This window comes from Symphalangus syndactylus, chromosome 15 (genome assembly GCF_028878055.3).
Source record: "Symphalangus syndactylus isolate Jambi chromosome 15, NHGRI_mSymSyn1-v2.1_pri, whole genome shotgun sequence".
NCBI lineage: Eukaryota > Metazoa > Chordata > Mammalia > Primates > Hylobatidae > Symphalangus > Symphalangus syndactylus.
The window spans coordinates 26,045,966-26,062,887 of NC_072437.2; the positions used below are offsets into that span (position 1 = coordinate 26,045,966).

General features: G+C 36.4%; 1 protein-coding gene across 1 annotated transcript in view; it reads right to left on the reverse strand.

The window, feature by feature from the left end:
- Positions 1-10,665, reverse strand: part of LOC129463719 (UDP-glucose:glycoprotein glucosyltransferase 2-like) — a 68,221-nt gene extending 57,556 nt beyond the window's left edge. The window contains exons 1-4 of the mRNA XM_055244442.2: positions 10,655-10,665; positions 8,255-8,461; positions 6,201-6,332; positions 317-441 (exon numbers count right to left, since the gene is read on the reverse strand). Of these exons, the coding sequence (XP_055100417.2) occupies positions 317-441; positions 6,201-6,332; positions 8,255-8,347 (350 nt within the window). The 5' untranslated portion in view covers positions 8,348-8,461; positions 10,655-10,665. The remainder of the gene's footprint in view (positions 1-316; positions 442-6,200; positions 6,333-8,254; positions 8,462-10,654) is intronic.
- Between the last annotated feature and the right edge of the window lie 6,257 nt (positions 10,666-16,922).

The following is a 16,922-nucleotide window of genomic DNA, read 5'->3' on the forward strand; positions in this document are numbered from 1 at the left end:
AAGCATAAACACGAATATGGGAACCATGCATACAACCTTTAGGAGAATGGTTACCTCTTGGGGAGGGAGGAGACTGGGGTGGATGGGTAAGAAACAAGGAGAAAGACAGAGCCAAGGCAAAGAAAACATTAACATCTACAGTTTTGTGTTGGTGAGTAAATGGATGCCTTTTATTATTTCCTTATATTCTTTACATATGCCTTTTATTATACCTTTACTTGTCTATATATTTGAAACATTTTCTAATCTTAAACAAAAACATTAGACTCAAAATACCAAACCCAAAATGAATTGCTCTTAGAACTTATATACTCACTTATTTGCGTTGATTCCCATATTTTCAACAATGCCTTTAATTTTCTCTCCTAAATTACTAAATGTTATCTTTTCCAACAAGTAAAAATCTTCTACATAAAAATCTTCATCTAAAGGTCCTAAGAACTTAAAATAAAAACAGTTATATTATCATATATCTTCTAGAAGATATCAGTTTAGGAAAAACATTTCCTCATCAAATAGATATTTCTTTGTTAAGCAAAAATGCATTAGAGATTAAAGATATGGTAGCTATTAATCCTGCCATTTACTAAATACATGAGGAAACAAGATATACTTTCTCACTTTGATATTACAAATAACATCTGTATAAACACCAAAATCAAAGTGACAATATAAAAATTAGCAAATTATTTCCATTAGAAAGTTTTACTTTGAAACATAAATCATAATTCATGAGTTTAAACATAAATCATGATGCTTCCAAATACCGTTTCAAACTGAATTCAATTTTGAAAGCAATGGCCTATATTTTAAAAAATCTTTTAATTTCAATTTTCTTTCACATTCATCTATAAATTGTACTCTACACTATACAGACATGAATTACTTTATAAGAAAGCCATAAAATAGCAAAACCCAAGAAACAAATCACATAAAAATCACATACTTACTATAATAATACCAACCAGTCTTCTTTTAACTGATACTGTATAAATGGTTAGGAGCCTAGCAAGGTCACCTATATTAACTTTAAACCAGTAACTACAAAGTTAGAAGCTGCCAAATTGCCACATACCTAATTTCTCAGGACGGCTCTCCCATCACAACCACTACCGACTCTACTACCATGAGCACTTTCTGAGGAAATTAGTACGTACAATCATTCTAACACCACGTACACAAAGCCCTACTGTAGACTGACATAATCTTATGTACAAAACAATTATATTTAATGATAATCAGAAAACATGTCAACCAGATTATTTTTTTCTTGGTAAAAAGACCAGAATGTAATGGCTGTAGCCAGATTTTCTCACTTCCCCTTCACCTGCTTCTACAGTTCATCTTTTCTAAAAATTACTGAAACATAGTTCTTGAATCTTTCTATCCCATTTTCTCATATCAAAGGTGACTAACTGGGATTTTGGCATCCCAACTAAATAAATATCATGTTTCACCTTAAATATAAAACATGGGCTTTTAAAAACACAAAAATGGGCACTATAATACTAAAAGTACTCATATAAACATTTCATTGTCTTAAGACGTGACATAATTTTTAAAGCAACTTTGAAAGCACAGTCAATGTTACATTTCTGAAAGACGAATCAGCAGTCTTGGAAAACAGCTGAATTTTATCTATACTACCTCTAGCGACCGGCAGTTTTGTTAGTAACATAGAATAAGGAAATAAAATCTTAAAAGTATTGTCTTAAGGGGTTAACCACATTGGCTATCTTTATTGATTAAATTTACCAGAAAACTGGCTGTATTTTGCTTACGTTAAGCATAGCATCAAATAGGAGAAACCTAATGTTTCTGTGTCTTAGTTCTATTTAAAGTTGAAAATTTGTGGAATAAAGTAACTTAAATAGCATAAAATCACATAATGTCCAGGTTGGGAAAAAGAACAATAAACTTGAAAATTATGTTGCTTAAATCTTCTTCATAACACTTGAGAAATGTGATTTTTCAGTTATATAGAACAATTGCCATAACAGAAATGCATTACTTCATTTGACAGGTCATTAAAATTGCAGAAAACTGTCAGATTTTCATCCACATACTGAGCTAAAAATGTCTCTCTACTCACAGAAGTTTGATCAACTAGTTTTGATTTTATGCTAACTTTTAGCTAGTGTAACACAAATTAAATCTACAAATGCCCACTATTTTTCATGATGCCCTTCAAATATTGTGAGAAAATAGCAGTTAATATTTACTGAAAATTTACTCTGTGTTTGGGTTCCTTCTATGTGCTTTAAATATAGGAGCATATTTAATCACCCCAACAGTCCTGTAAGACAGATTATTATCATTCTCATTGTCCAAATGAAGAAATCAGGTGTCACAGTGTAATATAATTAATGGTGCAGCTGGAATTTGAATCCAGATCTGACCATAAAACAAAAAAAAGACCCTGCTTTTTCTTCCTACTCCCTGCTACCCCATGTCTTTCAGCAATTGTGAATATGTAGTGTAATACAAATAAATATTATAATAATGGCATTGTTTGTGGCATTAATATTAAATATGTCAATTTTAAATTATTCAGTGTTTTTAATAAACTGTGCGATCATCATTGTACCCTAGTTGTTGATCATTTATAAACAATTTTAACTTTTCATATGTTCCAATTCTAATGGAAACATTTGAACAGGCTCAGAATGAAGATTTATACTAAAATATCATACTTATTTCAAGCATTGAACTATTTGATTCCAAATTTTTATAACATCTGCCACATTGCTGTGATTATTATGCTTAATAGCATTACTTTCAGAGTGATAAGCTAAGTATTAAATTATCGCTCATAAACCACAGACTGATTTTCCAATATACTTTTCTATTAAAACCACAGTTATACAAATAAAAGGATAATTGAAATTACATTTTTCCATTAGTCAACAGAAAAAGTCAACATAATTTGACTTAATATCTATCTCCAGCCCCAATCCTTCCTCTGCACTACACTCAATCACCTTCTTAACATGTCTTTTTGGAGGTCCAAACTGAATTCTCTTTCCTTCCTCTTATACTGCTCCTGACAACCCCACTCATCCTGCAGCCTTCCTCACCTTGACCCACAGTAACTCCATTCTGCCAGTAACTTAGTTCTCTCACATCTCACACCAAAGTCCCTGGACAATTCCTGTCCATTCTTCACATAAAATACATCCCATATCCACTTCTTACTACCACCACTAGAACCATTCTGGTCCAAGCCACCATCATCTCTCATCTGGACTATTGCATTATCTCCCAACTGGCTCCCTGACCCCCTATAGTATATTCCCAATGTAACAGCCTCTAGTGATCCAAGTAAAACATAAGCTAGATGATGCCAATCTCCTGCCCAGAACTATGCACTTCCCAACTCATTCAGAGTAAAGTGGGAGTCCTTAAACTTCCTATAAAACCCAATATGATCTGGCCCCCAGCTACTTCTCTGAGCTTCTCTCCTGACTGCTCTCTTCCTACCTGCTATTCTTAGAATAGCAGACATGATTCACAGGATTCACAGACATGATCTCACCTCACGTCCTTTGCATTCACTGTACTCTGTCTAGAATAATCCTCTTCCAGATATTTGACATGGCTTCCTCCTTCACCTTCTTTGGTTCTTTGCCCAAATGACACTGCTATGAATGTGCTATGGTTTGAATGTCTTTGTCCTCTCCAAAATTTATGTTAAAACTGAATCCCCCAATGCAACAGTGTTGGGAGCTGGGGCCTAATGGGAGGTGTTTAGGTCATGAGGGCTGTGCCCTCAAAATGGACTAATGCCACTATAAAAAGCTTTCAGGAGTGGGTTTGCTCTCTCCTGCCATGAAGGAACATAGCATTCATCCCCTTTTTGCCCCACTGCCTTCTGCCATACGAGGATGCAGCAAGAAAGTTCCCATCAGATGCCAGTGCCTTGATCTTGGACTTCCCAGCCTCCAGAAGTATGAGAGAATAAATTTCTGTTTTTTAACAAATTTCTGAGATTATATAGTCTCAGGTATTTTGTTACAGCAGCACAAAACAGACTAAGACAAAATGTGTCCCTCAAAACCCATGTGTTGAAACTTAGTGGCCAGTGTGATAGCATTGAGAGGTGTGGCCTTTGGGAGATGATTAAGCCACGAGGGCTCTGCCCTCATGAATGGAATTTGTATCCTTATAATAAAAGAGTTCAAGACTGAAGGGAGCACTCTGTTGCCCTTCTACCTTCCACCATGTAAAAACAGAGCAACAAGGGGCCATCCTGGAAGCAGAGAGCAGCCCTCACCAGACATCAGTGGCAGCACGTTGGCCTTACATTTCCAAGCATCCAGAAGTATAAGAAATAAATTTCTGTTCTTTATAAACTAGCCAGTCTGTGGCATATTTTTATAGCAGCATAAACGTACTTAAGATAGATGCCTTATCAGTAAGGGTGCTGTTTGTTGTCTCTTTCTATCCATCAAAATATTAGCCCCATGAAAACATAGTTGTTTACTGCTGTGCCTTCAGAATCTAGAAGAATGTTCGGTTCACAGTAGGTGTACGATTAATATCTTAATACTTCTGTCAATTTTAAGGAAAGGACAAAACATAGTTTTATGTTTATGAGAAATAAGTTGAACATAACTCTATCTAGTGTTCGTTATCATTAATGCCAGTAACACTATATGAATTATATCAAAATGACAAGACATAGGGTAGCTTTTCCCTAGTATATAACTAAAAGGGAAGGCACTAGATAAAACAGCTGCCATTGTTTCCCTCTTTATCCCTTAAAATGCTTGACACGGTCAAAGATAGCCAAAAGCTTTAGAACTGTTTTTAAAAGCCGTATTTCCTCCCAAAATGACTTTTAAAGCGAAAAAGCAATGCCATTTATAGAGCTCTACATATCTCACTACCAAAATTCACCAATACTTTTACAATAAATGGCAGCTGTTGTCACGTGTAAAATAGCGCTGTACATAGATGAACCTGAATCTAACATGCAGGTGAACAGAGTTCATAAATAAGTGAAAAACAAAACATTAAGAGTGCATTAGAACTTTGAAGATGATTTAGGGATATGTAATTTGAAAATTCAAGCCAAAGATATGTGAAACACGCTGCATTTGTTGATTTCTTAATAAACCTAAGCACCAGATTCAGTTTTTTACTTAAACAATTTGTGTGAAATAAAAGACTATCATATTAAAAATATTAGTATATAGATATCATCCACTTATTTTGTATGTGTCTGCAAAGACTGTAATCAGAAAAACATATTAACAGAAAAACCATGATGTAAAATTATATATAGTAGGATTATAAGGATGTATTCTAAAAAACCAAAAATGGCTATCTATGTGTAGTAGAAAAAAGGGCTGAAAGGAAAAACAATAAGCTATTAAGTTTTATTAGGGTGGTTGGAGACTAAGAGATTTTCTTCCTATAGCTTTGTAAATATTTTATTAATAAATACTACATGGCAATTTATACTACTTGATACTTCAAAACGTAAAATAGTATCTAATGCCATTTAACATAAACAACTGTAGGAACAAGAAAAAAGATGTAATAACCTACTTACTATACCTACTACAACAGTGGTTCTCAATGACAAGGTTTTTGTTTTTTTTTTTTTTTTTTTTTTTGAGACAGAGTCTCACTCTGTCGCCCAGGCTGGAGTGCAGTGGCGCAATCTCAGCTCACTGCAAGCTCCGCCTCCTGGGTTCAAGCCATTCTCCTGCCTCAGCCTCCTGAGTAGCTGGGACTACAGGCACCCACCACCACGCCCGGCTAATTTTTTGTATTTTTAGTAGAGACAGGGTTTCACTGTATTAGCCAGGATGGTCTCGATCTCCTGACCTTGTGATCCGCCCGCCTCGGCCTCCCAAAGTGCTGGGATTACAGGCGTGAGCCACCGCGCCCGGCCTGACAATGTTTTGATGATGTGCATTAAGTTGTTTCTTCTAATACTTACATTAGAACAAAATAAAAGCAAGACACATAAAGAACATTATTCCTTACCCGCATCATCATTCTCATTGAATGGGGGAAAGAATGAAGGAATGGGAAGTGTGTCATGACCCCATTTTATTTATGCTGAGTTGTGTCTGGTGTCTTCAGCTCATGAACACCATCCTCTGTATGTGTCACATCAGGGGAATTGTGACGGAAAAAAGGCATTGCGGTGTCACTGAGAAAAGAGAGCAATAGCTTTTTCTGCTTACTCTCCCATTGCTGACAATACCCATTTCTCCAGGATGCAATTTAAGTACATCTTGACAGAACAACTGGTAAGTTAGAAAAATATTCACTCCAACAGTATTATATTTTTTCTCAAAAGCATTCTTATCCATCCCCTAAAGCAGAAGTTAAGATTGATGAAACTAATATGAGAACAGTAAATATATTAAATCATTTTGTTTAAAAAACTACTTTAATATTAGTATAAAATTTTAAGTAATACTTTTAAAATCATTATTTAGTATAATTTTCTTCCAAAAGAACATTTTTAAAAAAAGAATTCTGTTTTGACAAGTCATTTATAACATGCTTAAATCTTGTTACAAGTTGATACAGTTTGCTATTCATTCTTTGAGAATTTCGGGGAAACTACCAGACTAGTAAATTACTAGGGAACATCAATTTAAATAAAATTTGATATGAAGAAAATGAAATTAAATATTTATTAAATTCTGAACTCAGTACCTCTTATTTGGTATTCTCAATTTAAATAGTGTTTAAAATGGAAATACTCCTTTCTCCCCATTATACTAATCCCAGAAGACCAGTTTAGTAATAATATTTAAATATGGAAATAATAAAAGTAACCCTTGGTCAAAGTGAAAAAATACATGGACATTCACAGAAAATAAACCACATATATGCTCACTGCACCTTCATACTAAGGTACATTTCTCTCTCTCAGTACTTCTAAAACTTTGATGTACATACCAATCATCTGGTATCTTGTTAAAATGCAGAATCTACTTCAGTAGAATCCGGGCCTTAAATTCTGAATTTCTAACAAGTTCCCAGATGCTTTCATGATGATGAAAATGTTTTCCCGCATTGTCCAATATGACAGCCATGGCTTCACATGGTCATGCGACATTCAAAATGTAGCTACTATGACTGAGGAACTGAATTTAAAATCTTATTTAAGTATAAAATGACCATATGTAGCCAGTGGCTGTGGTGTTGGACTGTGTAGGCCCTGATCTTCTTTACCTCCAAAATCCCCATTTCAATCAACCCCTTTCTGACCACAACCTCATGACCATTCCCATCCCTAGATCAACCATTACTCAAACTTTCAGTCCACAGACTCTATCATTTATTCACTGTCTATCATCCTTCCCATGGCATAATTTCCTTTTAACCAAGTTCTATCTCAGGGTACTTTACTATAACCAAAACTTCTCCATGTTTAGCTCCCTTGAATGCTCCCCCTCAGTCATATTCACTGGTCCAAACCCCAACCTTGGTTAAACACAACTCTGCTGAGTCTGCAACTGGATGAAAACAGTAAAATACAGCTGGAGAAAAACATATGACCAATGCTAATCTCGCTTTAAATTTATTATCATTAATCTCAAGTGGGCCCTCAGCAATGACCAGAAATCTTCCTTCACTAATGTATTTAATTTACTTTCTCACTCTCAGAATAATAGTAAAATATTCGACATTTCCTCTTTTTGTCATCGACCCTTTAAAAATACATACGGCCACTCTAATCCTTAGCTAATGACCTGACTTTTGAAAGCAAATCAATCAAAACCACTTCTAGATATTTTGTCTGTCTTTCCTCCTACAATGTAAGCCCCACAAAGAACAGGGACACGGACTCTATCTGCTTGTTCACAAGTGTATCTCCATTGTCTGATAAACAATCAATATGTATTTTTTGAATGAATAATGATTGTTTCTTCAAAAGGATCATCGTTGAAATTCCCCCCATAATGGACCCCTTCAGTGAAATACCTGAGATTTACTTAACGCTTTAACCCACAATTCTTTGCTTAAGTACATATCCTAACTAGAATGCCATCAACTTTAAGAATCATGAAGTAGTTAATGAAACATATGAAATCTGATTTATTAAATGCCTCTGTGCAAAGTCACATCATTTAATGTTTATCTTTTCCCATTTGAAAAGGAATGTTTATTATCTCCATTTGTTTAAACCTATCAATGTTTTTCAGTAACAATATCTCCAAATACACTTGCACTTTTAAAATATGCAATATGTACATATTTAATATTTCAGATAGCTACTGACCTCAATAAGGAATGTTTTAATTTTATCTCCAGAGTAAATAGCTGTAGCAGTTTCTTCCTTTGCCAGTTGCCCAAGAAAGCTTCTCAAAAACATGTTCTTCTGTATAAGAAAAGCTGCCAAAATTCCTCTAGAAATAGCTATGTTCTCTTCATTTATTTTTGATGTAGGATTATAAATAACCTCCAACCGACTATGAACACTTGTTTTCTGCAAACATATTTATAGATTAAAAAGACCAGTATCATACATATCATTTTACAGGTGAATATATTTTCTTTCCCATCCAGTTTGTTCACTGTATCATGCACCACCTTTCACTATCAAAGCCCTCCCATGTTTACTGTACTAAATGTGATATACCACTGAAAAAGCCTAACAAGCAATCATTTTACTAACTCTAATTCCTTCACATCTTTGCATAATGATTCGTTTGTAATGTAACATTATATCTAAGCTTTTTGTGAGTATGTGAAATAACACAAATAAAAAATACACAAAACAAAATGTAGAGCTCAGTGAATTAACCCATAAACCTACTAACCTGGTCAATGGCACTGCCAGCAACTCCAAAACTACTCCTCAGATCTCTGTCAATTACCACACCCTCCCACTTTTCTAAAGACAACCACTCTCTTGTCATTTATGGTAATAACAACTTTGCTATTCTTTATAGTTTATCCCCTAAACTTGCACTGCTAAACATTTAATAAATTTTAAATTTCACATAAATGGAGTTATGCAGTATTATGTGTTCTTTCCCCACTCAATAATATAAGATTTATCAATACTGTTTTCTGTAGCTGTAGTCAATTTTTAGTACTGTACAGAATTCCATCATATGAATATATAGTCTTTTATCTATTCTACTGTTGCTGGACATCTGAGTTTTTTCCAGTTTAGAGCTCTAAAAACAGGATATACATATCTTCCATTTCAGAAGATGCTAAATAGTTTTTCAAAATAATATACATACCAGCAACATAAAACAAACAGTTCCATTACCTCACAGCCTAAGAAACACTTTGTATTGTCAGATTTTAATTTAAATCATTCTCGTACATATGTAAAGATATCTCATCAGGGTTTTAATTTTCTTTTCTCTTATCATTAATGATACGAAACATCCTTTGATATGTTCTTTGCCTTCTTTTATGACTTGCCTGTTCAATCCGCTTCCAGTATTTTTTGGATTATCTTTTTTGGCCCCTGACTTGGAAGAGTTTGATTTCTAAGACTTAAGGGCTTTTTTTGGTTATATGTGTAGAGATATGCTTCTCCCATTATATGGCTTGTTCTGTAGTGTACTGATGATGTGTTATGATGGGAAGCAGTCCTTAATTTTAAAGTAGTTCCATTTATTGGTATTACACTTGATGGCTACTGGGTTTTGGGTCTCATTTTAGAAATCTTTCTCTACTCTAAAGTCAAAAAGAAAATCTATATTATCTTTAAGAAGATTTATTGTTTTGCCTTTTATGTTTAGCTCTATAATCCATCTGGTATCAATTTTTGTGTATGATGTGAAAAGGGGAAAGTGTCAAAGATTACCCTTACTGTTCCATAAAGCCAACTTTGTTATAAATCAAGTGTTAATACATGCATGGCTCTATTTCTGGGTTCTCTATCCTTCTTCATTGCTCTATTTTTCTATCCTTGTGCTAATACCAAACTGTTTTCAATTATGTAGTTTTACCAAAGATCTTGATATCCAGTAAAGCAATTATCACTTTTTATGCTTTAAGATTATTTTAGCTACTCTTGGTGCTTTGAATTTCTGGATGAGTTTTTGAATCTGCTTGACAATTTCCACAAAAACTTCCAGTGTTTGATATTTTTCATACTATTGTAAATGGTATCTTTATTTAAACCGCATTTCTCGTTTGTTGCAACTCTTAGAAATATAATTAATTATTGGACATTGACCTGGTATTACACAACCTTAAACTATATAATTAATTCTAATAATTTATATGTGGATATGTATGTATTTTCTGTGTAAACAACTTGGAATGGCAACTGGAAGATAAATCAATAAATATTATACAATCTGAAGAACAGAATGTAAAAAGACTGAAAAAAATGAACAGGTTCTCAGAGAAACGTGGGACACCATTAAGCATGCCAACATATGCATAATAGAAGACCTAGGAAGAAAAGAAAAAAGAAACATAGAAGATACTTTTAAAAACTACTGAAAGTTTCCCAATTTTGATTAATAACATAATTTACAAATCTAAGAAGCTCAATGTACTCCAATAAGGATAAATGTAAAGATATCCACAGCCAGACCCACCAGTCAAAATGTTAAAAGCAAAAGCTAAAATCTTGAAAAGAACAAGAGAAATGCTTTTTTCGCTGTATACAAAAGAATCTCAATAACATTAAAGGCTAACTTCTTACCAGAAACAATAGAAGCCAGAAGGCAATGAGATGGGGGCTTTCCAAGATGGCCGAATAGGAACAGCTCCAGTCTGCAGCTCCCAGTGTGACTGATGCAGAAGATGGGTGATTCCTGCATTTCCAACTCAGGTACCTGGTTCATCTCATTGGGACTGGCTGGAAAGTGAGTGCAGCCCAGGTAGGGCGTGGCCTCACATGGAAAGCACAAGGGGTCGGGGAATTTCCCTTTCCTAGCCAAGGGAAGGCATGACAGACTACCTGGAAAAACGGGACACTTCCGCCCAAATACCGTGATTTTCCCAAGGTCTCAGCAACCGGCAGACAAGGTGATTCTCTCCCGTGCCTAACTCGGCAGGTCCCACACCCACGGAGCCTTGCTCACTGCTAGTGCAGCAGTCTGAGATTGAACTGCAAGGCGGCAGCCTGGCTGGGGGAGGGGCGTCCACCATTGCTGAGGCTTGAGTACGTAAATAAAGTGGCTGGGAAGCTCGAACTAGGCGCAGCCCACCGCAACTCAGCAAGGCCTACTGCCTCTAAACTCCACCCGCGTGGGCAGGGCTTAGCGGAACAAAAGGCAGCAGACAACTTCTGCAGACTTAAACGTCCCTGTCTGACAGCTCTGAAAAGAGCAGTGGTTCTCCAAGCATGGTGTTTGAGCTCTGAGAATGGACAGACTGCCTCCTCAAGTGGGGCCCTGACCCCTGTGTAGCCTAACTGGGAGACACCTCCCAACAGGGGCCGACAGACACCTCATATAGGCAGCTGCCCCTCTGGGACAAAGCTTCCAGAGGAAGGATCAGGCAGCAATATTTGCTGTTCTGCAGCCTCCGATGGTGATACCCAGGCAAAAAGGGTCTGCAGCGTAACTCCAGCAAACTCCAACAGACCTGTAGCTGAGAGACCTGTCAGAAGGACAACTAACAAACAGAAAGGAATAGCATCAACATCAACAAAAAGGTCATCTACACCAAAACCACATCTGTAGGTCACCAACATCAAAGACCAAAGGTACATAACATCACAAAGATGGGGAGAAACTACAGCAGAAAAGCTGAAAATTCTAAAAATCAGAGGGCCTCTTCTCCTCCAAAGGATCGCAGCTCCTTGCCAGCAATGGAACAAAGCTGGACAGAGAATGACTTTGACGAGTTGACAGAAGTAGGCTTCAGAAGGTCGGTAATAACAAAATTCTCTGAGCTAAAGAAGGATATTTGAACCCATCTCAAGGAAGCTAAAAACCTAGAAAAAAGATTAGACAAATGGCTAACTAGAATAAACAGTGCAGAGAAGACCTTAAATGATGTGATGGAGCTGAAAATCATGGCATGAGAACTTTGTGACACATGCACAAGCTTCAGTAGCAGATTCGATCAAGTGGAAGAAAGGGTATCGGTGATTGAAGATCAAATTAATGAAATAAAAAGCAAGAAGACAAGGTTAGAGAAAAAAGAGTAAAAAGAAACGAACAAAGCTTCCAAGAAATATGGAACTATATGAAAAGACCGAATCTACATTTGACTGGTGTACGTGAAAGTGATGGGGAGAATGGAACCAAGCTGCAAAACACCATTCGGATATTACCCAGGAGAACTTCCCCAACCTAGCAAGGCAGGCCAATGTTCAAATTCAGGAAATACAGAGAACATCACAAAAATACTCCTCAAGAAGAACAACCTCAAGACACATAATTGTCAGATTCACCAAGGTTGAAATGAAGGAAAAAGTGTTAAGGGCAACCGAGAGAAAGGTCGAGTTACCGACAAAGGGAAGCCCATCAGACTGACAGTGGACCTCTCAGCAGAAACCCTACAAGCCAGAAGAGAGAGGGGGCCAATATTCAACATTCTTAAAGAAAAGAATTTTCAACCCAGAATTTCATATCCAGCCAAACTAAGCTTCATAAGTGAAGGAGAAATAAAATCCTTTACAGACAAGCAAATGCTGAGAGATTCTGTCACCACCAGGCCTGCCTTACAAGAGCTCCTGAAGGAGCTCCTGAAGCAACTTCCTGAAGGAAGCACTAAACATGGGAAGGAACAACCGGTACCAGTCACTGCAAAAACATGCCAAATTGTAAAGACCATTGGTGCTATGAAGAAACTGCATCAATTAACAGGCAAAATAACCAGCAAACATCATAATGACAGTATCAAATTCACACATAACAATATCAACCTTAAATTTAAATGGGCTAAATGCCCCAATTAAAAGACAGAGACTGGAAATTGGATAAAGAGTCAAGATCCATCAGTGTGCTGTCTTCAGGAGACACATCTCATGTGCAGAGACACACATAGGCTCAAATAAAGGAATGGAGGAAGATCTACCAAGCAAATGGAAAGAAAAAGAGAGAAGGGGTTGCAATCCTAGTCTCTGATAAAACAGACTTTAAACCAACAAAGATCAAAAGAGACCAAAAAAAGCCATTACATAATGGTAAAGGGATCAATTGCACAAGAAGAGCTAACTATCCCAAATATATATGCACCCAATACAGGAGCACCCAGATTCATAAAGCAAGTCCTTAGAGACCTACAAAGAGACTTAGACTCCCACACAATAATAATGGGAGACTTTAACACCCCACTGTCAATATTAGACAGATCAACGAGACAAATGTTAACAAGGATATCCAGGACCTGAACTCAGCTCTGCACCAAGCAGACCTAACAGACATCTACAGAACTCTCCACCCCAAATCAACAGAATATACATTCTTCGGAGGACCACATTGCACTTATTCTAAAATCGACTACATAATTGGAAATAAAGCATTCCTCAGCAAATGTAAAAGAACACAAATCACAACAAACTGTCTCTCACATCACAGTGCAATCAAATTAGAACTCAGGATTAAGAAACTCACTCAAAACTACTGAACTACATGAAAACTGAACAACTTGATCCTGAATGACTACTGGATAAATAACAAATGAAGGCAGAAATAAAGATGTTCTTTGAAACCAACGAGAACAAAGACACAACGTACCAGAATCTTTGGGATATATTGAAAGCAGTGTGTAGAGGGAAATTTATAGTACTAAATGTCCACAAGAGAAAGCAGGAAAGATCTAAAATCAACACCCTAACATCACAACTGAAAGAACTAGAGAAGTAAGAGCAAACACATTCAAAAGCTAGCAGAACGCAAGAAATAACTAAGATCAGAGTAGAACTGAAGGAGACAGAGACATAAAAAGACCCTTAAAAAAAATCAATGAATCCAGGAGCTGGTTTTTTGAAAAGATCAACAAAATTGATACACTGCTAGCAAGACTAATAAAGAAGAAAAGAAAGAAGAATAAAATAGGCACAATAAAAAATGATAAAGGGGATATCACCACTGATCCCACAGAAATACAAACTACCATCAGAGAATACTATAAACACCTCTACGCAAATAAACTAGAAAATCTAGAAGAAATGGATAAATTCCTGGACACATACACCCTCCCAAGACTAAACCAGGAAGAAGCTGAATCTCTGAATAGACAAATAACAAGCTCTGAAATTGAGGCAATAATTAATAGCCTACCAACTAAAAAAAGTCCAGGACCGGATGTATTCACAGCCAAATTCTACAAGAGGTACAAACAGAAACTGGTACCATTCCTTCTGAAACTATTTCAATCCATAGAAAAAGAGGGAATCTTCCCTAACTTAATTTATGAGGCCAATATCATCCTAACACCAAAGCCTGGCAGAGACAACAACAAAAAAAGAGAATTTTAGACCAATATCCTTGATGAACATCAATGCAAAAATCCTCAATAACATACTGGCAAACCAAATCCAGCAGCACATCAAAAAGCTTATCCACCACGATCAAGTGAGCTTCATCCCTGGGATGCAAGACTGGTTCAAGATATGCAAATCAATAAACGTAATCCATCACATAAACAGAATCAACAACAAAAACCACATGATTATCTCAATAGATGCAGAAAAGGCCTTTGACAAAATTCAACAGCGCTTCATGCTAAAAACTCTCAATAAACTACGTATTGATGGAACATATCTCAAAATAATAAGAGCTATTTATGACAAACCCACAGCCAATATCATACTGAATGGGCAAAAACTAGAAGCATTCCCTTTGAAAACTGGCACAAGACAGGGATGCCCTCTCTCACCACTCCTATTCAACATAGTGTTGGAAGTTCTGGCCAGGGCAATCAGGCAAGAGAAATAAATAAAGGGTATTCAATTAGGAAAAGAGGAAGTCAAATTGTCCCTGTTTGCAGATGACATGATTGTATATTTAGAAAACCCCATCATCTGAGCCCAAAATCTCCTTTAGCTGATAAGCAACTTCAGCAAAGTCTCTGGATACAAAATCAATGTGCAAAAATCACAAGCATTCCTATACACCATTAACAAAGAGAGAGCCATATCATGAGTGAACTCCCATTCACAATTGCTACAAAGAGAATAAAATACCTAGGAATCCAACTTATAAGGGATGTGAAGGACCTCTTCAACAAGAACTACAAAGCACTGCTCAAAGAAATAAAAGAGGACACAAACAAATGGAAGAATATTCCATGCTCATGGATAGGAAGAATCAATATCGTGAAAATGGCCATACTGCCCAAAGTAATTTATAGATTCAATGCCATCCCTATCAAGCTACCAATGACTTTCTTCACAGAATTGGAAAAAACCACTTTAAAGTTCATATGGAACCAAAACAGAGTCCGCATTGCCAAGACAATCCTAAGCAAAAAGAACAAGGCTGGAGGCATCATGCTACCTGACTTCAAACTATACTACAAGGCTACAGTAACCAAAACAGCATGGTACTAATACCACAACAGATATATAGACCAATGGAACAGAACAGAGGCCTCAGAAATAACACCACACATCTACAACCATCTGATCTTTGACAAACCTGACAAAAAGAAGAAATGGGGAATGAATTCCCTATTTAATAAATGATGCTGGGAAAACTGGCTAGCCATATGTAAAAGATGAAACTGGATCCCTTCCTTACACCTTATACAAAAATTAACTCAAGATGGATTAAAGACTTACATGTAAGACATAAAACCATAAAATCCCTAGAAGAAAACCTAGGCAATACCATTCAGGACATAGGCGTGGGCAAAGACTTCATGACTAAAACACCAAAAGCAATGGCAACAAAAGCCAAAATAGACAAATGAGATCTAATTAAACTAAAGAGCTTCTGCACAGCAAAAGAAACTACTATCAGAGTGAACAGGCAACCTACAGAATGGGAGAAATTTTTTGCAATCTACCCATCTGACAAAGAGCTAATGTCCAGAATCTACAAAGAACTCAAACAAATTTCAAGAAAAAAACAACCCCATCAAAAAGTGGGCAAAGGGTATGAACAGACACTTCTCAAAAGAAGACATTTATGCAGCTAACAGACACATGAAAAAATGCTCATCATCCCTGCTCATCAGAGCAATGCAAATCAAAACCACAATGAGATACCATCTCACGCCAGGTAGAATGGCGATCATTAAAAAGTCAGGAAACAACACATGCTGAAAAGGATGTGGAGAAATAGGAATGCTTTTACATTGTTGGTGGGAGTGTAAATTAGTTCAAACATTGTGGAAGACAGTGTGGCAATTCCTCAGGGATCTACAACTAGAAATAGCATTTGACCAAGCGATCTCATTACTGGGTATATACTCAAAGGATTATAAATCATGCTACTGTAAAGACACATGCACATGTATGTTTATTGAGGCACTATTCACAATAGCAAAGACTTGGAACCAACTCAAATGTCCATCAATGATAGACTGGATTAAGAAAATGTGGCACATATACACCATGGAATACTATGCAGCCATAAAAAAGGATGAGTTCATGTCCTTGGCAGGGATATGGATGAAGCTGGAAACCATCATTCTCAGCAAACTATCACAAGGACAGAAAACCAAACACTGCATGTTCTCACTCATAGGTGGGAAATGAACAACGAGAACACATGGACACAAGGTGGGGAACATCACACACTGGGGCCTGTCCGGGGGTGGGGAACTGGGGGAGGGATAGCCTTAGGAGAAATACCTAATGTAAATGATGAGTTGATGGGTACAGCAAGCCAACATGGCACATGTATACCTATGTAACAAACCTGCATGTGGTACACATGTACCCTAGAACTTAAATAACAATAATAAAAAAAGAAAGTAGGTAGTTGTTTATTTCTAACTACTAAATAGCCACAATGGTGAAAATATTTTATTATATAAAGCTTAAATCCTGAAGTAGAAACCAAATA